Source organism: Ctenopharyngodon idella, chromosome 24 (genome assembly GCF_019924925.1).
Source record: "Ctenopharyngodon idella isolate HZGC_01 chromosome 24, HZGC01, whole genome shotgun sequence".
Classification (NCBI taxonomy): Eukaryota; Metazoa; Chordata; class Actinopteri; order Cypriniformes; family Xenocyprididae; genus Ctenopharyngodon; species Ctenopharyngodon idella.
Window position 1 is genome coordinate 24,216,931 of NC_067243.1, and position 27,008 is coordinate 24,243,938.

The 27,008-nt window shown below is 38.4% G+C and overlaps 2 protein-coding genes across 4 annotated transcripts in view; both read right to left on the bottom strand.

Moving 5' to 3' along the window:
- Window positions 1-7,731, bottom strand: part of nup160 (nucleoporin 160) — a 65,697-nt gene extending 57,966 nt beyond the window's left edge. Inside the window, exons 1-3 of the mRNA XM_051883889.1 lie at window positions 7,570-7,731; window positions 6,482-6,590; window positions 2,788-2,998 (exon numbers count right to left, since the gene is read on the bottom strand). Coding sequence (XP_051739849.1) covers window positions 2,788-2,998; window positions 6,482-6,590; window positions 7,570-7,660 — 411 coding nt within the window. The 5' untranslated portion in view covers window positions 7,661-7,731. The remainder of the gene's footprint in view (window positions 1-2,787; window positions 2,999-6,481; window positions 6,591-7,569) is intronic.
- A 1,938-nt stretch (window positions 7,732-9,669) lies between these two features.
- Window positions 9,670-24,210, bottom strand: frs2b (fibroblast growth factor receptor substrate 2b). Of its 3 annotated transcripts, XM_051884220.1 has the most exons (8): window positions 23,865-24,210; window positions 22,380-22,545; window positions 20,331-20,438; window positions 19,136-19,224; window positions 18,832-19,018; window positions 16,941-17,099; window positions 12,046-12,215; window positions 9,670-11,142 (listed from the first exon to the last, which is right to left on the bottom strand). In XM_051884220.1, exons 3-8 carry the CDS (start codon window positions 20,359-20,361, stop codon window positions 10,168-10,170), a joined length of 1,611 nt encoding a protein of 536 aa, XP_051740180.1. In that variant the 5' UTR covers window positions 20,362-20,438; window positions 22,380-22,545; window positions 23,865-24,210; the 3' UTR covers window positions 9,670-10,167. The 3 variants fall into 3 exon arrangements, with proteins under 3 accessions (XP_051740180.1, XP_051740181.1, XP_051740179.1); XM_051884221.1 differs by lacking the exon at window positions 22,380-22,545 and having other exon boundaries at window positions 20,331-20,389; XM_051884219.1 differs by lacking the exon at window positions 22,380-22,545.
- Between the last annotated feature and the right edge of the window lie 2,798 nt (window positions 24,211-27,008).

The following is a 27,008-nucleotide window of genomic DNA, read 5'->3' on the forward strand; positions in this document are numbered from 1 at the left end:
CTTTGAAGTGGAAACAGATCATAAGCCACTAGTGTCCATAATGTCCAAGGCCTTAAATGACAATGAGAATCCAACGAATGCTTATCAGACTCTAAACATACGATGTCAAAATGATCTACACACCAGGAAAATTCATGTTTGCAGCAGATACACTCTCTCGGGCAGTCGACAAGTATGAAAACCTTAATAGTGAGAAAAGTGCAGACATACAAGAGTATGTTTTACATGATTGTAACCTCTCTTCCCGTGTCCCCAGAGAAAACTGAACAAATAAGAAAAGCAACCGATATGGATGGAACAATGACAACTCAAAAGAGATCATCCTGAAAGGTTGGCCAGAAAAGAAAAGTGACTGTCCAAAGCAAATCCAAGATTACTGGTCATGTAGAGAAGAGCTTTCAGTAGTGCTTTCATAATGGCATCATTTTCAAGGGAAAGTTTGTCATCCCTGCATCAATGCGCAAAGAAATGCTGCAGAAAGTTCACAAAGGACATCTAGGAGAAGAGAAATGCAAGCGTAGGGTCCGTGAGGTAATGTACTGGCCAAGGATAAACCATGACATCAGACAGACTACAGCCTCATGTGAAATATGTCTCACATACAGGTCTAAGCAACAAGCAGAGCCACTCATGCCTCATCCAGTGCCCGATCAACCATATCAAAAGGTTGGAGTAGACCTGTTTGACTGCAATGGTAAGAGCCACATTGTAGTTACCGATTATTTCTCCAACTATCCAGAAGTTGCAACACTACAGGTGACATCTAGTCAAGCTGTCATTGCTTTTCTGAAGACAGTCTTTGCAAGACATGCAAAGACATTTCAGTTCCCTGTGAGGTGTTTTCTGATAATGGCCTGCAATTTTGCAGTAGGGAGTTTGATGCTTTCGCTAAAGAGTGGGGATTTCAACACACTACATCAAGCCCAAACTACCCTAGGTCCAACGGGCTGGCGGAGAGTTCTGTAAAGATTGTGAAGGCTCTCATGAAGAAGAGTCACAACGGAAAGACAGACTTCCATAGGAGTCTAATGATTTACAGGGGTGCTCCGCTTCAAAATGGGTTGTCCCCAGCCCAAATGTTGATGGGTCGATGGATACGACACTAACTTACCCATCCACCAGGATCTGTTGACACCTGCAGAGGCAAACAAAATCAAAGAAGCTAAACAACAACATAAAACAAAAAGAGAACTATGATAAGAAAGCAAAAACCCTGCAGAAACTCAAGCCTGGAGATAGAGTTTGTATCCTGAACCATACAACAGGAACATGGATGCAACAAGGATGTGTTGAAAGAGAATTAGTACCAAGGTCATATGAGATTCAGACCGAGCGTGGTGCAATTCTAAGAAGAGACACAGAGGGGACTTAAGACCACAAGTGACTGTTCAAGAAGCCGAGTCGCAGTCAAATGACAAAGATGTGTCTGACATTTCCACAAGTAAACAATCTGACAACAGTTCTGTGGATCACACTGACTCTGATCTGACAAAGGACATTACTGCTTCACCTAGAAAGTATTGCAGACCAAAACACACTGTTAGACCCCCTGAAAGGTTAATTGAAATTTGTTGAATGGGGTAAAAAAAAAAAAAAAAAAAAAAAAAAAAGGTTCTGTGGTGCATTTGTTGTGATGTTGTTATGAAAATGTTATTTTTGATACAAGTACAAATTCGGAGAAAAGATTTCAAAGGAAAGTTATTTACTTTTAAAGAGAGGAAGAAGTGATGTTATGCCCGATAACAACTTTGGTTTCAGTACTGATTGCGGACCAGGCAGTTCTAGAGAGTGCACCATGCCAGTGAGATAAACGCTATGTGTGCGCGCACTTAATAAATAATAAGAAATCACAGCAAGTCTTTGTCCCGTGGTAGGAACATAACTACTAGTTGACTAGAAAAATCTTTAGTCACGGGCAGCCCTAGTAAATCTTAACTGTACATTGCTATTCTCACTGTGTGTATAGATTGCTATGTCTCACTGTACATTGCTATTCTTGTTATAGAGGAGCCGTTGCTTGCACATTATCTGCACTATTCTAGAGCACCCTCACTAATTTCAGAAGCAACCACAGTTATTTGATTCTCAATTGTCCAACTCACAGTAAAATAAAAAATGTTTTAGTAAACTAAAGCTACTGTTCAGGTAAATGTTAAATTGTCCATCTGTATAATTAAAATGTATAACTCTGCAAATCTATTAAAATAATTGTGATTAAAAGAACTGTAAACAACTAATGAATTGTGATTTTATTGCAACGTTTGTTTTAATGATGCATAAATCTCCATTTTTATAATGAAAAGTAACATACAGAAAATGATGCATGTGCAACAACAATAACGTGCATAGTTGTAATCTACTGTCTTTACATAACTATCATAATATGGTTGTTTCTTTTAATATTGAAGGCTATATGCTTAACATGTAGCTTTGTTTGACACATTTTGTATCTGGGGTTCCTGCTCTGAAAATCGTTGAAGCCCCTGATTTATTCTATGACTGGAAAACTGCACTGCACAATTGCAGATTGTCCAGGACTTGTTAGCTAAGTTAAAAGCTAAGCTAAATCAACCACATTTAGTGGAAGAAAAAAAAAAAAAAAAAAAGTCATCACAATTCTTTCTTCAATTATTCTTGGATGTCATGGCAACTTTACATGGCTGGCAACTGCATTTTATAAAGTAACTGAAATAATAAAATCTAGTTGCATCTCCAGGAAGAAAAAAAAGCATGTTGATTTAGTAGCAGTCAGGAACTGCCTATGAAAGTAAAGATCCTGTCACTTACACTGCGGTACATGCGGGTGGGGTGTGGCAGCACCAGGCGATGGACTGATTGGCTGGTCACGATCAGAATAATGACGTTGTTAAGCGTCTCTTGTATAAAAACTCCTCCAGGCAGCAAAAGGCAGTGTGGGATACGCAAGCGGACAGCATTATTCAGAAGATTAGTGTCCAGAGACTGCTCAACAAACTGAACGGTGTCGCCTGAAGTGGACCTGGAAGACAGGAGACATCCTAATGTGTATATACTGAAGGATAAACAAATTTAATTATTACAACAGTGGAAAAACATAAATTGTATAAAATTGACTGTATAAAATAAATTTGCTTAATTTATAGATCATCTTTTATATTCATAAACCTGCACCAATTCATTTAACAATGTAACACTGTTAGAATAAAGTTACATCAGGGTAGAAAACATTCTATATTATTCTTTACATCAGGGCTGCACAATCAGCTAAATATCAAAAATATTACAGTGATTAATTAAAATTATATATATATATATATATATATATATATATATATATATATATATATATATATATATATATATATATATATATATATATATATCGATTTAATATCGATACTACGGTATTAAATTGCGGTACCGTACCAAAGCCAAAATTGTGGTATCGAGCCTTCCCTACTGTGATGTCACACGGGCAAATACATTTGCATATGACTGCCTTTAGAACAAGACATCATCGCACCATAGGCCCCGCCCACACACATTCAATCGCTTAAAGGGGTCCTATTATGCCCCTATTTACAAGATGTAATACAAGTCTCAGGTGTCCCCAGAATGTGTCTATGAAGTTTAAGCTCAAAATACACCATGGATTATTTATTACAGGATGTTTTGAAAGCCCCTATTTGAGCAAAAACACACTGTTTTTGTGTGTGTCTCTTTAAATGCAAATGAGCTGCTGCTCCCCACCCCCCGTTTGCAAAATGCAAATGAGCTGCTGCTCCCCACCCCCGTTTCAGAAGAGGACGGGGCCTTTATAGCTTGTGATAGTTTGGATACTCCGACAACAACAACCAATTATGTGTGGAGAACCTCACAAAGTGACTAAAATTCTCAAAGATGGATAAATACTGTTTACTGTTGTAAAAAAACATTTTGTCCAACTTCATATTCAGAACATGTAAGTACCGCACGTTATACACTGATCAGGCATAACATTATGACCACCTTCCTAATATTGCGTTGGTCCCTCTTTTGCTGCCAAAACAGCCCTGACCTGTCGAGGCATGGACTCCACTAGACCCCTGAAGGTGTGCTGTGGTATCTGGCACCAAGATGTTAGCAGCAGATCCTTTAAGTCCTGTAAGTTGCAAGGTGGAGCCTCCATGGATCGGACTTGTTTGTTCAGCACATCCTACAGATGCTCGATTGGACTGAGATCTGGGGAAATTGGAGGCCAAGTCAACTCGTTGTTGTGCTCCTCAAACCATTCCTGAACCATTTTTGTTTTGAGGCAGGGCGCATTATCCTGCTGAAAGAGGCCACAGCCACCAGGGAATACCATTACCATGAAAGCGTGTACATGGTCTGCAACAATGCTTAGGTAGGTGGTACGTGTCAAAGTAACATCCACATGGATGGCAGAACCCAAGGTTTCCCAGCAGAACATTGCCCAAAGCATCACACTGCCTCCACCAGTTTGCCTTCTTCCCATAGTGCATCCTGGTGCCATGTGTTCCCCAGGTAAGTGATGCACACGCACCCGGCCAACCACGTGATGTAAAAGAAAACGTGATTCATCAGACCAGGCCACCTTCTTTCATTGCTCCGTGTTCCTTTCATGCTCACGTGCCCACTGTTGGCGATTTCAGCGGTGGACAGGGGTCAGCATGGGCACCCTGACTGGTCTGCGGCTATGCAGCCCCATACACAACAAACAGCGATGCACTGCGTATTCTGACAACTTTCTATCAGAACCAGCATTGCCTTCTTGAGCAATCTGAGCTACAGTAGCTCGTCTGTTGGATCGGACCACATGGGCCAGCCTTCGCTCCCCACGTGCATCAATGAGCCTTGGCTGCCCATGACCCTGTCGCCGGTTCACCACTGTTCCTTGCTTGGACCACTTTTGATAGATACTGACTACTGCAGACCAGGAACACCCTACAGGAGCTGCAGTTTTGGAGATGCTCTGACCCAGTCGTCTAGCATCACAATTTGGTCTTTGTCAAACTCGCTCAAATCCTTAGGCTTGCCCATTTTTCCTGCTTCTAACACATCAACTTTGAGGACAAAATGTTCACTTGCTGCCTAATATATCCAACCCACTAACAGGTGCCGTTATGAAGAGATAATCAGTGTTATTCACTTCACCTATCAGTGGTCATAATGTTATCCCTGATCTGTGTATTTTGTGAATGTATGCAAATCACCTTTGTGAATGTGCTTTTTTAGCACGCTGTACGGTCAATGTGGCTCTAATGTGCTAGTTCATGAATATTACATTATAAATATTATGAATATCACGTTGTCAGCATTCGCTCTAACTGATTTGCTGAAATAGATGGTAATAGAGGAGTGTCAGCCAATGCAGGGCTCCAGACGAACTTTTTTTACTAGGAGCACTGTAGTCCCTTACTGAATATTTTAGGAGCACAAGCAGAAAATTAAGGGGCACACCTTAAATCGACCTGCAGCGCAGTTATTGACATTTATCATTCATGTGTAAATAATAATTCAAAAGCAAAATGATTGAAAATATTTATTAGGGAATGGAAATGGCAGCCACCTACTGGTTACAATGGTAATTTAATGTCTTTTTAATTTTTAAATAAGTGTGAGTTTTCCTACATGTTGAAACTTTTAGTTTTATAAATGGGGGTAATATATGAAGGAAGAACAAATAATGTTTTGGTCATCACATTAAAAATAACATTTAAATATGGTAATATTAGAGTTTTGAAGTGCTGGAAAAAGATGTGTGAAGTACTTCAAAGCATTTTACTATTCCTACCGAAATTCCATGTTAGTGTTACTACATTAAGTCCATGGCGACTTAATGTAGTAACACTATGTATGGTCCAAAGCCCTCTATAACTTGTTCATTCATGGCACAATGTTTCTCCTGGTTTCTACGTCAGCGCTCTTTGATCCTATATCTATGGTTAATAACAGAGAACTCTGCACCGAATTTGAATGCTTTTCACTAGATCTCGCAGCGATGTTATTAATTCTGTGGTGAATTCAAATGCTTTCTTTACTGGATTTCCCAGCACTGTGTAGTAACAGTGTCGCATGATCAAAATCGGTTCGTCAATAGCTCGCGCCTCGAGCTGCACTGACATTGTTCCAAACTGATAAACGGTCCTTGAAGCACAAATGAGTAGCGCAGTTTCGTTCCGCTTTCTGCACTGACATTGGTCCAAACTGATAAATGGTCCGTGAAGCACAAATGAGTAGCTCAGTTTCGTTCTGCTTTCATTATGTTTGCCATTTGATGTTGGGCAACGTTATGGTGGCCGCGGCAGCGTGACTGCTAACAAATTTTGATCACACCGACAGGGAAAATGGTTGCAAAATGTGACCATTTAGTTGCAGTCTGGAGCCCTGTTTGGAGAAACTATAATATATACAAACACATTAAGTTACAACTGTATTAAAAGGGAGGCTGAAAAGAGTTACATAAACCTCAACAGCATTCAAATGAGTGATAAGCTCTCACCAGTGGATGAATCGGTTGCTGGTGACTGAGAGGAGTTTACCACTGTCCTCATATGAGAATCCACCAGCACTGTCTGCATACTTCACACCGCCAGCGTTAATTCCAACACCTGTTGGACACAACAAAACATACTTCAATGAGTAACACACTTGAGTGAATTTATATTTCTCATGATTTTAAAAACACTTATGCATACATTTGTCTGCAGGCACAATTTATATTTCTAAAATGTGTCTCATGAAGTTGGTTTACAGAACACAAAGATATGTAATCTACATTTTGCTTCTACGTGCATGTTATTTTATAGTATTGATGAGTTCACTATATATTTTTGGGAAAAATCATAATGTAGAGTAGTTGTAGTCAAACATTTGACTAGCGGTATACTGTGAAAAATGCAAAGTCAGAAATTAAAGAGTGTTCAGTGTATAAGCGCCAAAAGTAACATAAATCCTCTTCAAAATGTGTTTACACACATACACACACTTACACATATATATATATATATATATATATGTAAGTGTGTGTATGTGTGTAAGTGCAAGTGTGTGTATGTGTGTAATTAAGTTCCTTTATTTATGTATTTGTGTGTGTGTGTGTATATATATATATATATATATATATATATATATATATATATATATATATATATATATATATATAATATATATATACACACACACACACAAATACATAAATAAAGGAACTTAATTACTACATTACTGAAACTTAAATTATATATATATAACATTTCCTGATATCTAACAATTTAGTGCGGCTTTGGAACAAACACGTTGTGACTTTTTGTGACGTAACAACACCCTTTAAAAAAACTGTAATTTCGGACACTGACAGCAAATATCATAGCGTCAGACAAAAAAAAACAAAAAAAAAAAAACATATTTAATAGATATGCGGCATTTATATGAGCGTTATACAGTATGACCCACAACGCCAATTCTGAGTCTGCCATCGCGTCACACACGAGCTGCTAACACTAAAGTCACAATTTAATCGCTCAGCCTATTTTAACGCACATCCGACTGAAAACGCCGTGTCTAAAACAGTTTAACATTAAAATGAGTTACCCAGATTCAGTGTAATCTGTCTGAATCGTGAAACAGTCTCTCTTTCAAATCCGCAGATCTCTATGTAACTCCTTTCCAGAACACCCGCCATCTTCACGCGCTGCACATTGGGACTGAGCTCCGCGCTTCCGCCTTTCAAAAACTTAAAGGGCCAGTAAACTACAGCATCTCTGCAAATCCTAACGTTAAAGTCGCTATTAAATCAAAATTGACAATTATTTATGATGGAATATTGCAGTATTTATTAAAAAAGATGTACCTTTTTTTATTCATGCAGCTGCAGAACCGCAGTTTCAGACCAGCAGTGGCAGACCCGCAGCCACAGAACAGTCGCTATTTTTTATTAAATATGAGCTGTTTTCATATGGATTTTGATCGGATCGTTATCTACAATACTTACTAACAATACTTTTAAATAAAGCCACTTTTCTGTTCATACATGCATAAGATCATGATGTACAATGATGAGCAATATTAACATAGCCTATTGATCATGTAAAAAGTTAATTGATACAAACACAAAGTGTTTCCAATCTGACTGTATGTGATCATATTATTTTCTTCATGTTGTTACAAATAATAGCCTACTTAAAGAGATATTTATAAGATCATTAACCAATATTTTTTTATCATATGCAGAATTATCTGACATTAATGATAAACTAAATCCTATGAAAATCATCTACTTCATGCATTGTGTATATATATATATATATATATATATATAACATATATATATATATATATAACAATGTGGATAACATTGAACAAATATATTTTCGTCAGGTTAGATACTGATTGTTAAGCACTAGAACCGGCTGGCTCGCACATCCGCCATGCTTGTAGTTTTTTTTAGGCATCCTTTTTTTTTTGTTTTTTTTTAGGCTGCTCACTGGCGCTGCCGAGCCATGGGTGGAGTGTGAACCGGTTGCACCGCCCTCAGGACAGCTTGCCTCCACCCATCATATTCAGAGAGGTGGAGCTGGACTAGTAATTGAAAGACGTTTTTTTTTTTTTTTTATAAACATACCATCATAAACTCCAGTACATCATTCAAAATGTCTACTTTTGTGTTCCACAGAATAAAGTCAATCATACAGGGTGTAAAGAAAATATTTTCTTTTTTTGTGTGTTAAACTATTTAGCCTCAGCCTGACTAACTTTCACTCAGACAATAAGCAAAATATATGCATCATTCTAAAAAAGCTGTTTACACTATTTGCTTATAGAACAATTCAAAAAGCATTGAGCATTTTGGCAGATGTACTTACCACTAAATGGCAGCAAATGCAGAGCATGATAAAAAATGGATTGAACCTGAAATTTTCCATTATGCTCTATTTTTGCAGGAGATTTAAAACTTTGTTTCTTTACTGTGGCAATGTTTCTTTAGTAAAAATAATACTGCTAAATTATGAAGTATGCTGTCTGTTCCTGAAACAGAAAAGTTCATACACTGATGGCTTCAAGACTAGATCACTGTAATACATTACTGGCTGGCTTGGTTTACAATGCAGCAGTGTCCAAAAAAACTAATCATATTAGCCCAATTTTATCATCACTATGCTCACTACCTTTAAGATTACACATCAAGTTACAAATACTGATGATTAAAAAAACCAAAAAAAACCAAAAAAAACCCCCAAAAATACTAGTCTAGCTCAACCGCGATCATGCTACAATCTATCACACTCGTTAAGTTTGAAAAACTCGGGACTGTAGATAGTACCTAGAATATCAAAATCCACAAAAGTAAGAAGAGTATGAACTCCTCTAGCCGAGTCAGTTTCTTCTAAAGGTACCTTTTTTTTCAAAATCAGAAAAACCATTTAGAATGTGGTCAATGTAAAATTTGATGAAATTTCACTTCTTTTGATTAACAGAATCTCTGATATCGTATGTGATATTTTCTATTTTTCATGGATAACTGTTATAAGGATCTCCATCTGATCACACTAGAGACACATCAGAACACAAGACAGAAATGTAATATAGCAAAACAGTAACCAGATAATATCTAGATACGAAAGTCATGTTTATGGCAGGTGTAAGGAGGGCCACAGTGCATGTAGTGTACATCTTCAAAACTAAAAACCTCAATCAAACAAAATAGACTTTTATTGTGCCAAGTATTGAAATCTACTATATGAAGCCAAAAATTCAAAAATGTAGTGTGTGAAGTTATCTTTAGATACAGATTTTAAAACAACTTAGTCACTTGATAAAGGGTAAATAAAGAAAAAAAACAAACAAACATATGATCAGTAATACTGATTTGTACCGTATGGAATGGACCTTTGGAATGTTGTCCAACCTTGTTATTAACATAATAAAACAAAAATAAACAGGCACTGAAAAACGAGTGTAAGAAAAGTAGTAGTATATTACCATAGGAATAAAATGAAGGTATATGGCGAGCTCCTCTGTTAATTTTCTCAAGCCAACATGAGACAGAGTGACACTCTTTCAACTACATGAAATCTCTACAAGTATTACAAACAATACAACATTTGTGATATTATGTCCACCTGCCTTTGGAATAAATTTGGAAAGTTTTAGAAACATAGAGGAGTGTCTTCAGGCGGTACCAGGGGCAGGTCACATGGGCAGATCAACACTGTTATGGCGCGTTTTCCTGGAGGTACCATCGTAACGGGGCAGTGCTTTCTGCAGGCTTGACATGGCAGCTGTGCGCTCCACGTCAATGACTGCATAGAGCTCTGTCCTGCGGGTGGGCGTCTGGGGCAGAGGTGAAGTGGGCGTCTTTGGGGTCTGAGGGTTGCTAGAGTTCTCTGTCTCCGTCTCCACCTCAATGTAATTCAGTTTGTGGGACTCAAAACAGGGGCGGCGGAAATCAAAGTTAAAGAAGGTGGGTGCAGAGCGGTCCCGCCAGCGGGCCGACTCTACCTTGTTAGCGCTGAGGGGGGCGGTCACATTCTCTGTGTTGATGTAGTAGTGAGTGGGGTCAGGGCTGTACTGCCGGTGGTTGTGGAAACCATTGATGGGCTGTGACTGAAGCTCTACAACCTCTTCCCCGTCCTCATCTTCGGAGCCGCCCTTTGGGTGTTCCCGCAAAGGAGGTAAAGCAGGGAGGTTCTCGTAATCCAGCAAAGCCGTTCTTCGCTGGGCTGAGTTGTTGACGTTGGCCTCAGGAGTGAGAGGTGGCGGCCGAGTCCGACGGCGAGAGAGAGCCGAGGCCGAACCATTAAAGTTCTCTGGAATGACTGAGACCTCAGGAGAGATTTCAGTCACATCTGTGCTGCTTGTGTTTTTAGGGTGTGAAATAACACTCCCATTTGAGTTCTGGGCAGAGCTACTCACCCCTCCCTCTGCCCCAGCACACTGCTGTCCTGACAAATTTGCCTCTCTCTGCCTCTGTCTCTGCACAGGAGTTGGGCCCAACACAAACCGAACACCTTCAGGCTCCAGCTGCACTCGAGGACCAGGATCAGGGGCCTCTTGAGGGATGGATTCCTCTCCATCAGGTAAAGCGACATTCAGCACTGCAGGAACATCTAGAACACTTGGGCTGTGCTGCTCCAGCAGACCAGTGGTGTTCACATAGGTGTGCCCCTGAGGAGACGTAACACAAGACATGCTTTAGTGACTATCGCATCTTTAGTGCCATGACATTTTTAATAACGATAACCAACAGCTTGTTTTGGTCGTTAACCAATAATTTCACTTCTTTTGTTTTAACTCCTTCCAAACTGATGTGGCAGTTTAATTCATTAAAAACTCTCCACCATATAGGTGTAACTTATAGAATTATAGAATCCCGTATTCATAAAAAAATCTTAGTGCAAAGTGTTGCTCCTAGTGACAAAATTCTAAGGAAATTTTTAGAAATGACATTAGAAATGTGGACATTTCCTCTTAAAATAAAAGAAAAGATCCTAGTAAAGAAAAAAGTAAAAGAGGGTCTTAAGGTCCAAAATTTTTAGGAGTATGGATGAGGGCTTTTAAGAGGCTTAAGAGGTTTTTTTTTTTAGCAGCAGAGAAAATATACAAAATATGAAGAGGGAGAAGAAATGTGTTGCACACAATGCATGACAGTGAGCTACTAAGACACTAGACATTAGATCGTGCAGGGATCATGTTTGTGGCCGATCTTATTAGAGACACGCTAACATCAACAGAAATGGAAGTAATCACTACATTAACTACATTAACATATTTGGCAAGTGGAAAAATGCAACTATGCATCAGTTGTAACTTGTTTTAATTGACAGCTTCAGTGATTATAATGGCAGAGATCTTTGCTCGTTTTCTGTACATTATATTTATTTTCATGATACTAAGTTTATGGATTGACAACATTGGCTAGCAACATTGTTTCAATGTCTGTGAAACCGGGCCTATGTCTACACTAGACATAACTGTTGATGCATCGCAACATGTTTTGTTAATTATTGAATTTTTCCAGTAATTGATGAAAAATAATCTGCTCCCTCTGAAAATTTCATTTTCACCTACCCTTACAGCCTCTTCCGCAGCTAAGAGAGGATGTGTGGACTCCTCGCCCAGTGAGGGAAGGCATGTGCTCCCGACAGATGGATGCCGACTAGAGGGGTGAGAGGATGCATCCCCCAATGAGGGATACCGTAAGCTGCCATTTGGTAAGGTGGGGAGAATGTTGCCAGGAGCTACAGTAAAACAAACAAACAAACAAATACATAAAGGTAAACTATACTAAATCAAGCAGTCTTTAAAAGTCTGTTTTATGTTTAAATCATTATATAGCAATATCTTGGATATTGCAATTACCATAGTGTTACATTGTTTTGCCAAATTAACTGTATATTGGTCTTTGTATATGAATTTACTTACAAATAAACACTGCATTTGACATAAGTAAACAGATCATATTTGCAGTTCAGTTCATTGACTTCCACTGGAACCACTGACAGTCATCAGTAAACTTTTATACACATACGTAACGCTAAAGTCTCGAAATACATCTGCAACATTCAGCATTAACTAAAACAACAACAAAAAAGAAACTGAAAAAAAAAAAAATAACTAACTAAAATAAAGGTTTATTAGACATCACTAACACTACAGATGGTTCTGATAAAGAAAAAGAGACAGGCTGTGAGGAAAAAGCAGCACTCAGCTACCTCAACAGACATTAGAAACAATTTAGGAGGTCTGACAGCTGAGCAACTCACACCTATGAGTTTCATAAAGAGAGTTCCATGGTAAGAGTGAACAGGCTTATTCATGAGTTAGGGTTATACTGTGATTATAATTATAATGTGATATATAGTGTAATGGTAAATACATTTTGAAGTAGGGCTGCCCCCTAGTCCAATAAACATTGATTGACGAGACACTTATTAGTTGGGGACACTTAATATTCAGCAATACTGATGTTATCGAACGAGAAGTCAACTAAGCTGGATGATGACATCACAGTTTTTTTTGTAGAGCTGCTTTATAGCTGAATTGAACTAATTTCATAATTGATGTAATTTACAGTTATTGAACTGAAATTAATCAACACTGAACTAATTTTAATTGAATAATGACTGTTTACTATAATGACTGTTTACTATAATGACTGTTTAAAATACAGTTTACTATAATGACTGTTAACCAAAAATGTGCATTATTATTAGGCGCATCTTTAAGTGTTTGTGTGGAGTGTGCAAGCTAAATTAGTATTGTGCTTTATTGTATAATGTGCCATTTAACATGCTCATCCACTATACTATGGAGATGACAAGTCAGCGTTAAATTCGAATGCTCAATTTAAAAAAAAAAATCCACGATTGCAATTTACCTATGTCGATTAACTGGCAAAATACGGAAGTGGCGCATTCCACAGATGAGAATCCATGAACATTATTAGACCACTTTCTGAGGCTGTACGATATACAGGGTTCCCACTCTTTCATGAACACCAGATTCAAGGACTTTCAAGGACTTTTTAAAGCACCGTTTATTTTATATCAAGCACCTATCAAATTCACATCACATATGGAGCGTCATGAAAGACCTCTTACAGTACTTAACATTTTAATCCTCCTATTGCATTTGCATCCATTTTTAACCCAGAAGAGGTACAGAATCATTTGTACATTAATTTTGGAAATATATTAAAACCGTTTGCAGCTTTCTTATCCCTAATGTTAACAATTATTCCATACTAGTTTTGGTTTTCATTTTTTATGAATCATTACTTGAGTAAAAACATTATAATACAGAGAGAATATTATAAAAATACATTTTGCAATTGAGTGAATAAACAAAAAAAAAAAAAGGATTATAGGGATCGTAATTGTGGCTTAAAGTCAGAATATATACAATATATTATAGATAATATAGTAATTATTTTTCCTACTATTTTAGTCAATGGGGGGCGAGATCTGTTTGGTTACTGACATTCTTCCAAATATCTTTCTTTGTGTTCAGCAGAACAATGAAATTCAAACAGGTTTGTAACTACTTGAGGGTGAGTAAATGATGACAGAATTTTCATTTTTGGGTGAACTATCCCTTTAACTCACAATTGTGAATTTAGGGTAGAGTGGGGGAAAATGCCCCCTTGGGGGAAAACTAACTCTACATAGTATGCGTAATATTATTATTAATAAGTAGAGTTGGGCGATATGGCAAAAATATCACGATTCATGATTAGATCACAAATCTTTTTCATGTTGGTTTTACTATTGTACTGTCAAACTAATTTCCCTATATATTAAAAACGTAGCCTTACAAGGGTAACAAAATATAAAAGAAAAAAGAATGACAGACTTTCAGACAAAGTGGATGAAGAAAAATACTAATTTAGTATTTTTAGTATTAGTTTCTTGTTAAAGCTACTGTATTAAAAAAAAAAAAAAAAAAGGAAATTCTGTCATTATTTACTGTAGAAGTTGTACTAGCAAATGTTTGGTTACCCACGTTCTTCAAAATATGTTCTTTTGTGTTCAGCACAAGACAGAAATTAATACAGGTTTGGAACAACTTTAGAGTGAGTAAATAAAGACAGAAGTTTCATTTTTGGTTGAACTATCCCTTTAAAGACAAGTCGCAGCATGTGTTGTCTGTCCCTTTAAGGCTCATGCGCGCATCTAATATATTGACACGCATTCGATTTTCTCTCAACTGTTTACTTTAACTTTACACTTAACCGATGGTGTAAACCTTGTGTGTATTGACAGTATTAGCAGAATAAGATGCGAATGATAACTTTGTCTAGCAAATGCAGCGTTTGACAGGCTTTTTGGGTGTGCGCGCTTCGGGTGTATTGCTCAGAAAAGCACGTGTCAGACCAGCACGCAGATAAAATGTTTAACCGGCAAGGCTTTAAAACGCATGCAAATAATACACTTTTGTGATTGTGAATAACTGCAGTGTTCCGTGAGTCTACCGCTGTTTTAACGTGATGTGAATGTATGTCGCTTTGTACTACACAGTATGTTGAGACAGAGGACTGCAACTGACAGAAAGCACTATAGAACGATACAACAATATTTCTTCAAAAGCAGATCGTGGAGACCTTTTAATCATCCACGATCAAAATCGCACATCCCTATAAGAATGTTAATTTCGGACACAGCAAGTGTCACAGATCAAATGTCCAAACCCCACCTAATAACAAGCAAGGGGAAGTACCGCAATGGAAAACACTCGGTAACTGATTGTAAAATAATATTCCAAAACAAATATACTAGGACTAAGAGGAGCATGTTATAATTTTCACAAAATTTATTTCAAATTTAATTCAAGCACTTTCAAGGACCAATATTTGTTTTCAAGTACTTTCCAGGCCTTGAATTCATCTGTCTGAAATCCAAGTACTTTCAAGCGCGACAATTTATGCATGTGCGCAGGTTATGTGCTTCTTCCAGCTTCTCAGAGCGGCTCCATTCACAGTAAATTCTGCTCCACATGAACTCAGTCACTGCATGTGCTGTTGGTTCTCAGAAACTGAGTGGGAACCCTGTAAATTATTAAAATGTTCAGAGAGTCTCCTTTCTTTTTTTTCTTTTTTTTCCTGACACATTCATAATCATAACTTTTGCTGGTGTGCTGCAGCAAGTTTGTGCACTTGAGTGTTTAATTTTTATTTTAATGGCTCATTATTATGGTTTAGTATTTCTCTGTAATGTAAAACAATTTTAGCAATGTTACATATAATATTCTTTCCCAGCACTGAAACTCAAACCAATGCCACCCCCAGTATATATTTAAGTAATTAAATTAACATCATAAACTTGTGACTAGTCAACAAATGGTTTAAATGAATGACTACTAGTCGACTTGAAAGATCTTTGGGCGGTGTCAGGGCTGTTTTAAGGTTTCCTTTAGGCGTAGGGTTTTGGGTTGGTAATAAATCACTAAACAGAAAAACTAAACCAAAACTCACAATGGAAAGTGAAGGAAAAATCAAACTAAATTGGAATGATAGATTAATTTAAACTGGAATTACAAACTAAATTCTATAAAAACCATGACTGTGACATTTTCTTAAGAATTTGGGTGGAAAATAAGCTTATTTGTCATTACCATAATGCAAAGGTTTTCAAACAGTTCCTTGGAACCTTCCAGCACTGTACATGCATTACAATATTTTTGTATTAATGCAAATAAGCATGAATTAAACAATACTTTTAAGTAAAATATACTTATTCTTTATATTCTTCTTTATATTTTTGGAGTGGGAGGTATGATCTACAGTATGACCTACAGATGTTCTTTGGAAGTTTGATGAGATTCATCCAATACGTTATAGAAAAGGTCAGCTCCTAAAAGAATTATTGCTACTTTTCAAGATCTTGCCAATATTGTGAAAAGATTTTTCTGTATTTAGTAGAACTGTAGATTGTTAAAAGATTGAGATCTTGATTAATTATTTCTTACAATAATTCAAATTATCACAGAAATAATGGTATAAAGGTTTATAGCTCGGATATAAACACTGATGTCTATGGTAGTTATAAAAATATAGTAAACCACCTTTCGAAAGTAACATAATGCTTCAAATAAAGATTGTATCAATTACATCGTTATGCCAGCAGGTGGCGTGTATTATAAATTATTAATTCAAACCGATTTTAAAATAAAATGTAAATTAAAAAATGAATTCAATTTAACTAAATATTTTTTAAAACAGAGTGCAGCACGTTAGTAAATTACATGTTATTTTGTGTAGTTGTCTATTCAGAATCGTGATCTCTATTTAAAACAAAAAAATCGTGCAACTCTAGAATTTAGTTTAACACCCAAACCCAAGTCTGAAGAACCAAACACGTTTTGAGTACTTTATAGAACTTTGGTTAGGTGGTGAAGCTATACACAGTCACATGTTTCTGTTCAGAGCTCTAAATAAATGTTAATGAATGAATGAAGTGCAGACATACTGGTTGGTGTGTGTGGTGTGAGAGGAAAGTCTGGTTCAGCTTGTGTGAGGGTGGGCTCAAACACCGGCTCCTCTACTACGCTGATGCTGTTATTATGCATGATGTCCTGCAGCATGTTGAAGATCTCTTCAGCACGTGAACACTTGAAGGCAAATATCCCTGCAGACCGTGAACACATGGTTAAAAACACTTGCTATGCTGCTGTAACAGCTGACCAAAAAAGTCCAAAAGTGGACACTATCTGTTGCTAATAGTGACATATAAGAGTAATAAAACAATATTCTAATACATACACCTTATTATGGACAAACAAACACACCACACAAACACACAGTGCTTCCCACACATAGACTTAACCTGGGCTGGCCACCCAGGTATATTAACGGCCGCTTAAATATATTTGGTGACACATTTTTGCTTTTATTATTTTTATCCTTTTATACTTATAGGGGCCGTTTACATGTCACATCTAAAAATGCATGCAAAACGCCAGCTGTGCCATTTTCTTTTTTAAAAAGCGCTTGAGAGCTTGCACTCCCATGGTGTTTGTCGTTGCTAAGCAATCACGAGCCACGTTTTCCATGAAGATGAAGAAGTTTCAGCAAAGGATAAATGGATTTATCCATTTAGCTAGTAGCTCTACTATTAGATATACAGTATTTGGAGATGAGAAATAAAAAAACCTGCCCTGTACAGCTAAGATCAGCTGTTCGTTCATCTTGGCTAAACTTTTGATGTTGTTACGGAAAGGGCGAAGCTGGTCGGTTGGGCATTCTGCAGCATTCTGAAAAGTAGAGATTTTTTCATCTTGCTGCTTTGTAAAAACGAGCGTGTTACGACGTTTGAGAGCGCGTCTACATATAAAATAAACTTGAGCGTGCAAAAGAAGTCTCGGACCCTAACTATTGGAAAATATCCCCTTGCTCTACGCGTTTCGTACCTGCTCATTCTGTGTGCGAGAGAACCGTTTAGTCCCACTGACAATCCTACATGCGCTGCAGAGACCCACAGAGTGTATATACGCGGTGTATATTTCACAAAGACCAGGTATGTGTGTGTGTGTGCGCGTATGTTTGTGTGATCATTTTCGTTCCACATTTAATTTATAAGAGCAGTTGGCAAAATCCAGAAAATGAATGGATCTCTATGAGCCTCTGCTGGATATATATGGTCATTACACTTTTTTTTTCTAAAACTGTGATTTTTCTCTAACCAACTGATGGAGGAATTCTGCCCCAACACCTAGATCAATATCCAGAAACAACTTATAATTAATTTTGATCATCATCAAGTGTTTTTTTTTTTTTTTTTTTTATAAAAATGTAATATTTCATATGCATTTTAATTTTGCGGTAAATAGGTAAAAAAGTACTTTATCCCCCAAAACACAGCATAATCTGTATCAAAATGAATTTCAATAAATAAAAATATTGTTAAAAGTCACACATTATCTGTTGTTTGTCAAATGTAGGGGACCATTTTTGTGCTGTGGGTAATAGGAGGATATTCCACCTGGCTACCACCGCAAGTATATTTCGGAACTTGTGGGAAGAACTGAAACATGTAGCATTATTCATTACTTATCAGGAAAGCCAACATTTGCTAATCCTGCAAGAGGCTGCAGTGTTGAATCTAAATGTTGGGAGCACATCAAGCCGGACTTACCTGATCAAACATGCAAACGCTCTCGAGCTCATCCTTTTGAAAGCATGGGTTCAAATGTTAACAGTCGTATATTAATTACTGTGCAAAGAGCTGGTGAGCAAGACCTAATTTGGGATGCCTTCAAATTGCTGAAATGTCTGTATTTTCAAGTCTCACAATATGCATTTCTTATAAACTTGTAATTACATTTAAGTATGATGTATGGTATGGAAGATTTTAGCCTTACCTTGACCTGTTTGGCAACGACGGCCACTTTCAAATGAGAAGAGATTTGAATCGTAGCCATAGCGACGCAGGCACAGGTAAGGCCACTTGACAGCATCACATTTCCGTGTACGTAGGACCAGCTCATCCTCCGTCAGCTCCATGATTCCTGCTCCCAGCTCATTCCCGTCATCATCCACATTCACCACCTGAATACATCGAACCAAACCGAACTCAACACAAACCAAATGGACTCAACAAACAAAGCCAACCCACCACAAACAAGATCATCACAATGTAATGCATGCATGGTGAAAAATACCGACCTTAAATTTACTCTGGTGATTGTCAGGGATTGATTCTTTATCTGGACAGCTAAAACAGCTTCCCATGGCTTCTTCAGACCATTTGATACCTAAAGCACAACACAAAATTCAGCAGTGTACAACCGGCCTGAAGCACAAATTAAATTTTGACAGTAAAAGTGAAAACTGTGGATTGTTAATTGATAACAAAAATAAAAGAGTTTACTGTGCAAAAGATGCAGCGGAACACGGAAAATGAAGTATACCTGGGTGGAATGGCAATCTGCTTGCTCAAGAGGTAGCGTCATGTGTTCCATAACAACGCTTAGCTACTCACAGATGCGCCTGCCTATTAATCGGCCTAATTTGCAGCACAATCGTCCGATGCAGATTAATTAAAAAATGCCAAAAACGGCCCGATAAATCGGCCGGCCAATTAATTAGGCCAACCTCTAATTAGGCTGCTGTCACTTTAAGACTGAATGCATGGATCCAATTTATTGTTACACATGCATTTCTTTCTTAACTGTTTGCATTCACTTAAGGCATAACCGACTGTGTTTAAACGAATGCTCACCAAGACAGGCATATTTTGTGTGTATTTGACCGTTTAAGTGAAATAAACTCCGCTCTGCGTCGTGCCTTAGCTGTTCTAAATTCACTGTAAACCACGGTTTCACAGGGCTTATTGCTTTTATAAAGCGGTTATTTCCCATACCTGGCAAGGTTTGACAGACACAAAAATATAATGCTATTGCTGAAAAATTTTATTCTTCCGCCAAGCAATTTAGTTCTTCAGAAATGGAATGGTTGCCAAACAACACCACAGATGCTGCAACACACAGGCGCAGTGGCACAGTAATACTAATCTAATGCGGTCAGAAGTGTATGTTTGTAGAGTAATCTACAATGGCTTCGAACACAGCTCAACCAATCATAATCATGGACCAAAACTATCTATTTTATAATAACTCAATTTGGTACTTGCGAGCTGTTAGAGAGGCGGCTCTGAATGTGTGAGCAAAGGCACAGAAAACAGCGTGATAGCGCTGAATATCTCATGATGTTTGTGAAATTACAGTCTCAGAAAGTTTTCAAAATACTGATTTGATCTGATAATCTGTGTGGACAGCCTACATGCTTTAGTGAAAAGTTATTTTATGAATTATATATTATGAAGCATGACGCCTTTAAAAAGTGAAATGACAGTTCTTACCCAGATCCAGCCACCAGGGTTCCTGGTTCATTCCCCAGCCCAAAGCAAACAGTCATTCTCTAAATGTAGAAAGGGTTTACAGATGTGACAGCTGAGTCTGAAGCAATTCTATAATGTTGAAAAAATAGATAAAATAAGAAACATTTCATATGTAAAGCGATCTTTACTGTATAAGTGCCAGTTTACACTGCCACAGCAAACTCCATCAAACACAGTTGTTAGGTTTTGTTGGGTCAGTGTGTTCACTCTGCTGGTGTTTGTTGGGTCAGTATGTTCACTCTGTTGGTGTTTGTTGGGTCAGAGTGACAGTGATAATTATGTTTTCCAACAATCTCAATCCAACTGCTTCCAACTATCAACATAAGAATGTTGGAAATTGTTGTGTGAAACTGCTTTTAAAATGTATCCAAAAACACGAACTGATAAAACACAAAGACACACACACAGGTTTGTTTTTGTGAATTGTGGGGATTCCATAGGCGTAATGGTTTTTATACTGTACAAACCGTATTTTTTATCCCCCTACACCTACCCACAGGAAATCACAGGAAATTTTTACTTTCTCAAAAAAAAAAAAAAAACTACTACATCTATTTAGCATTTCCATAGTAAGAGACATTTTAAAAGAAATAAATGAGTCTTCAGAGTTCAAGTTTGGCTGTACATGCTTACAAAACATCCTTACAAAACATTTTAAAGTCACTTTGGCCACATATACACTGTAAAGTTTCAGGCGTAACAACCACAATTGAATACAAGAGTGAATCCTCTAAATTATCATTCCGTGTGTGTATGGAACAGGACTCACTCCTGAAATTGTGATGATTGACACCGTGGTAACTGGGGATGTGCTCGAAGCCTAAATTCGAATTTGGAAAGGCACGGAAAATGAGTAACGTATTCTACAGAACCTCTAAAAGGACATGGTTAGGCTTGCTGCGGTAGCGGGTTACATTACAGTACATCAGACTTCACTTATCACATGAAGATTGTAAGGAGAGATGACTGAGGATTTGTCTGAGATGTTGGAGGATTTGGTGCACAACAGAACCTGAGCGTCATTGACAAATATCTTATCTTGTAGAGTTGTCAAAAGTACAGACTTCGGTACCTAGTCGGTACTGAAATTTTAAAAATGTGACGCTTTGAGCGCTGTTGAGTGGATTCGTAAACAACTCCGGCCATTGTGTTGAAGCGCTCATTGGATATGTCTGTGATTGGCTTCAATGATCAACGTTGTAAAAACGTAGTAAAAAGTCATCAATGATGCTTTTCACCGAGCGCTTACACAGATACACATGGGAGCATTTGAAAGCTTTCAAGCACTCCCACTTTTAAAACACTTTCAAATTCAAACACTTCCGTGTGCTTTCAAATGCTGCCGTGCGTTGATCATTGTAGCCAATCACAGACATATCTGATGAGCGCTTCAACACAATGGCCAATCAGAGGTGTTTACGAATCCGCTCAACAGCACTCAAAGCGTCACATTTTTTACATTTCAGTACCGATAGGTACCAAAGTCTGTACTTTTAACAACTCTAAAAATCTTGTAAAATGTGCAGTCAGTACCGCTGGTTCATATATGCTTGAAAGGCCACATAACAGAGCACTTTTGCACTTATTACAATAGTTTTTTGGCTTGTTTGGGTTTGGCTCATAAAGTGATCAATTTTATGGAGTTATTATAAATAAATAAAAATTATATACTTTTTAACCACAAATGGTCATCTTGCACTAGCTCTGCGATGTGCTAGGCACTGTGTAATCACGTTGGAAAGGTCATGCGTGATGTAGGCGGAAGTACCAAGCAAGTCTTTACAAAGCGAACGTACAAAGACTAAGTCAAACAGCATTTACAAAAAAAGGTAAAACAATGATGTCGGATGATTTTGAAGTTTTTCACCCTACCACGGTACTTCCGCCTACATTACACGTGACCTTTCTAATGTAATTACATAAGGTGTGGCGCATCGCAGAACTAGTGAAAGACGAGCATTTGTGGTTAAAAAGTATATACTTTTTTTTTTTTTTTTTTTAGAAAATGACCGATTGTTTCTCTAGTCCCTTATTCCTCGTCTGGGATCATGTAGAGCCCTCTGAAGCTGCATTGAAACTGCAATTTGGACCTTCAACCCGGTGGTAGGCATTGGAAGTCCACTATATGGAGAAAAATCCAGGAATGTTTTCCTCAAAAACTGTAATTTCTTTTCGACTGAAAAAAGAAAGACATAAGCATCTTGGGTGACATGGGGGTGAGTAAATTATCAGAAAATTTTAATTCTCAAGTGAACTAATCCTTTAGAACTCATTAAAAAATATAGATCTTTTGACAGCCTTGGATCTTTATGAGGAAAAACATGGCATTCTAATTTAGATTGCAGTCTTGTTTTCACAAATGCTCATTTAACCTTCACAATTACAATGCTGCAAAACATTTTAGAGTAAACAGACTCATAACCAATGCTATTCATTTATTCATTTAGATAGATTAACTTAGATTACTATTAAAAATGAATAGTATGAACTGGAATGTACTTTCATCTTAACAATGCAACACTACACTGTACCGTAAAAATAAAATGACATCACCTGTTTAATCGGTTTATAGCTTAAAACAGTTTTATATATCGTATGATTTTCAAAAAATATTTAAAACCCATTACTCAAGATCTGTATTCATGTTATTTTTATATGGTTTTTGAAAAACTTACCATTTTTTAAAGAGAGGTTTTAATATTTTAACAATCAAGTAAAAAATAACCTTAAACCTTATTATTTTCCTTAAACGTTACACACACATAAGTGCACACATCTTAATCTTAACCATTATTTACAAACAAAAGTTTTTAAATATGAATTAAGTTACAATGCATCTTTATATAATTAATGAATAATATAATATAATATAATATAATAATATTAATGAAATATGTTGGTGGAGTCACAGCACGTGAACTAACCTTGCCTGAGGTTAGTTCATTATCTGATATTTTATTGACCCTGACACACAGGCATGAGTGTCCACAGGGGTTTTCTATCTATGACATTTTCCCGTTTGTTTGTTGGTCGCACCACACCACTTTTATTAGGCGGACTGAGGTTTTATATATAAACTTTATATAAAATATATACAGATATAATATAACAAATATAAGGAGTAAATGTATATACTCCATATATTAATAAGCAGTGAAGCAGCATACTGTTTACTTTAGCAGGGATAGTTTTAATGCAGGATCCAATTCAAATGTGTACATTTAAATTCATAACGAAATATCTAACGTTAGAGCTAAACATTTATAAAATGACAAGACGCAAAGTGAAAAAAGAACAAAATAAACCCAAATTATTGTTACTCGATCAAATCATAATAAACCAAATAAAGATTTTACTGGCACATTTTTGTTGTGTATTTCACAAATCTATTTAATGCATGAATTCAACAGGATTAACGTAACCCAGCTAACATATGCATCTGATAAGATTAGCTAGATAAACATATTCTATTAAATAGATGGAGAAAATACTTACGATAAGCTTGTGGTCAGTCAGGATGGGTACTTTTCATCGCTTAATATTCCACATATTATCACAGGTTCATATGTTAACTTTATGAAGAGTAAGAATCATTAGCCAAACTAGCACAAGTCCGCCCGAGCGCCAAAATAATCTCCCCTCTTTTACTCAATTACCACACGTTAACTATATAAAGCAGGTTTAACGGCCCGCCGTAGCGTATGATGATGTAAAGTTAAAGTTCACATTAAAGAGTAAATTCAGAATTAAGGTAATTTGCTGGTTAATTTTGTTGCTATCTGGGGCCGCTGCAAACTAGTGTGTGCTAGCATTAGCATTTAGCTAGGAGACACTGCGCATGCGCGAGTGTAAGTCATTTTACGTGGGATACATTTGGGCGAGTGTTGGAGGCTCAGCGCAGAATGGGTGGTCTGAAGTGGCCTAAAACTACAGTTTACAGTACGTAATAAAATTCTTCAGAGAAATCACCGACATCAGGTCTCCAATACACAGTGCTGCACATTATTGTACGTTTCTTGAACGACAGACAGTTCTGGCCTTGTGGACTCACTAAACTCAATTAAAACATTTTATTAATCTCCACTAGTCGATTTTAAACTAATTTAAATAGGCTATGTCCAACAGTGGATAAACTGTACATAAATCACAAGGAATTCTGTCATGGTAAAAATATCAAATTTTGATATGGCAGTCTTTGTAGCATTTTCTGTGTCCTAAATGCGCACAATTATGTAATATTTTGTTTTTGCAAAATTTGATAAAATTACAGCTACTGGAAATTATGCACAATAAAAATATTCTGTACATATATTTACCTAGATATTTCTTTATTTTCTTAAAACAACACACAATTCTCTTCAATAACACAATTGTCTTCATGGTAAACAAGTAGGCTTACAGTTTAGGCCTAAGGTTATTGGGGGAAATTGTTTGTTGTCATGTACACTACAACTAAGAGATGGTAACAATTTATGTTAAGTATGATAAAATATTAAACACTAAAAACTTAAATATAAAACATTTAAAATGCTAATATTTTATATGCTAATATTTAACCTTTTAATGATTCTTGGGATCAGTCCGACCCCATTTGAATTTTTCTTAATTAAAAAACATGATTCCTTTCATCTTATATATATATATATATATATATATATATATATATATAAAATAGGTACAATCACAAAAGCTGTTATAGAAGCAGTTCCCATTCAGTCAGTCACGTTCGACGTTCGACGTCGTCGATACTGACGTAATGGGGTCTCGCTTGGGAGCCTAATCACCTCTAAGGGATACAAAACAAGCCAATGGGAATTGGCCAGTGAGATTTACATGCCGGACCACACCCCCGGCATCCGGGTATAAATAGGACCTATAGGATAAATAGGATAAATAGGATAAATAGAATACTTTTGCTTCGGAGCCGATTGGTTCGGATCTCCCTTTCACCTCTGAAGAGTGAATTTCTACTTTGAGAGCAAAAACAGCAATTTTAATTGCTTGGACTGGTTCCAACAACAGCAATTTTAATTGCTTTTATTGTTTTTGTTCCGGTGGCTGCAGCTCGGATCTCTCTGGCTGGTGGGAAGGCACGCTCAGCGGTGGGTGTGACAGCGTGCTGCCACAGGACGGTGCAGCACTCATCCCTGTGTGCTTCAGCTGGTGGAGATTTCTGAAAGAGCAAGCACGGGCAATCAGCGTCTTTTTCAAGATGTCTTTTTGTCCGTGTGTTTCTGGATGCGGTCGTTTCCTGACCTCCTCTGACGGCCACGATTGCTGTCTCACATGTCTGGGTAAACAGCATACTGAGTCAGCGCTCGTGGATGGCACATGCCCTCATTGCGAGGGCATGTCCATGTTGGCGTTGAGATTGCGACTCTCCTTCTTTAACACGGAGGCACGAGTCCTCTCTGCTGCTACCCAGCCACCCGCGGCTGTAAAAGATCTGATTAGCACTCTGGGAGATCTGAGGGTTACAGTGGGAGCTTCTTCGTCGGGCCCGCCCCCATGAACCTCCCACTCCTCCGCAACGCCATGTGCCGTCGAGTTGCCGGGGGACCCTCTACGGAGGTTCCCCGTATCACTTTCGGCGCTCCGGAGGAGGATCAGATGTCAATCGCTGCATCGGGGAGTGGGCTATTAGACTCTGAGGATGAGGAGGCCGAGCTTCCGCCCTCCGGGGTGGTCGTTCAGGCGGAATCGGATTCAGAGTTGACGGCCATGCTTGCCCGGGCCGCCGCAGGCATCGGGCTCGAGTGGAACCCTCCACCGTGTCCCGAGCGCTCGCGGTTGGATGATTGGTTTCTGGGTGCGGGGCGTGGTTCTCAGCCACGTCCCGCCCCAGTGCCTTTCTTCCCGGAGGTGCATGAGGAGGTTCAAAAGACATGGAAGGCACCTTTTACTGCCCGAAACCGCTCTTCTGCCTCCTCCACTACCCTCGATGGTGGGGCCGCCAAGGGTTACGTGGACATTCCACAGGTGGAACATGCGATTGCGGTGCACTTGTGCCCGTAGTCTGCGGCCACCTGGCGACGCCGACAAAGTCCGCTTTCTCGACGCCCCATTTCCCAGACTGGCCTCTTCGGCCACACTGTCGAGGACTTCGCTCAGCAGTTCTCGGCAGTGCAAAAACAGACGGAGGCCATTAAACACATCTTGCCCCAGCGTGATGTTGCCACCATCCCGCCTGCGGGCTGGCCCCCAGTCTGCTCCTTGCCGAGGGCGACCCCCTGCGGCTGCACAGGCTCCCGGGAGATCGGAATCTTCCCATCCTCCCCGAGCTACCCGCAGGAAGGCGACGCCACCCACCCAGGCCGCTAAGCCCTCTAAGAAGAAGTCTAAGAAGCGGTCCTGAGACGGATGGCCCAGAGACGGAGGGGACTGCTCTGTCCCAGGAGATGGTGAAGGCACCGCTCCGGGTGGAGAATCCTGTGTTTCCTTTTATTTCTGTACCCACTTTTTCAATAAAAGAGCAGTTTCCAAAATTTCTGGGCCATACAGGGTCTGTGCTGACAGTGGGCAACGCACCGCTTCCTCACTCTCAGCCACACCCTCTTTTGCCACGGGCAGGGCTTTGGCGCTCCGGGGACGCACAGCCTCCCCACGCCACCCTGCCCCGTCCCTTACGGGACACTTGGA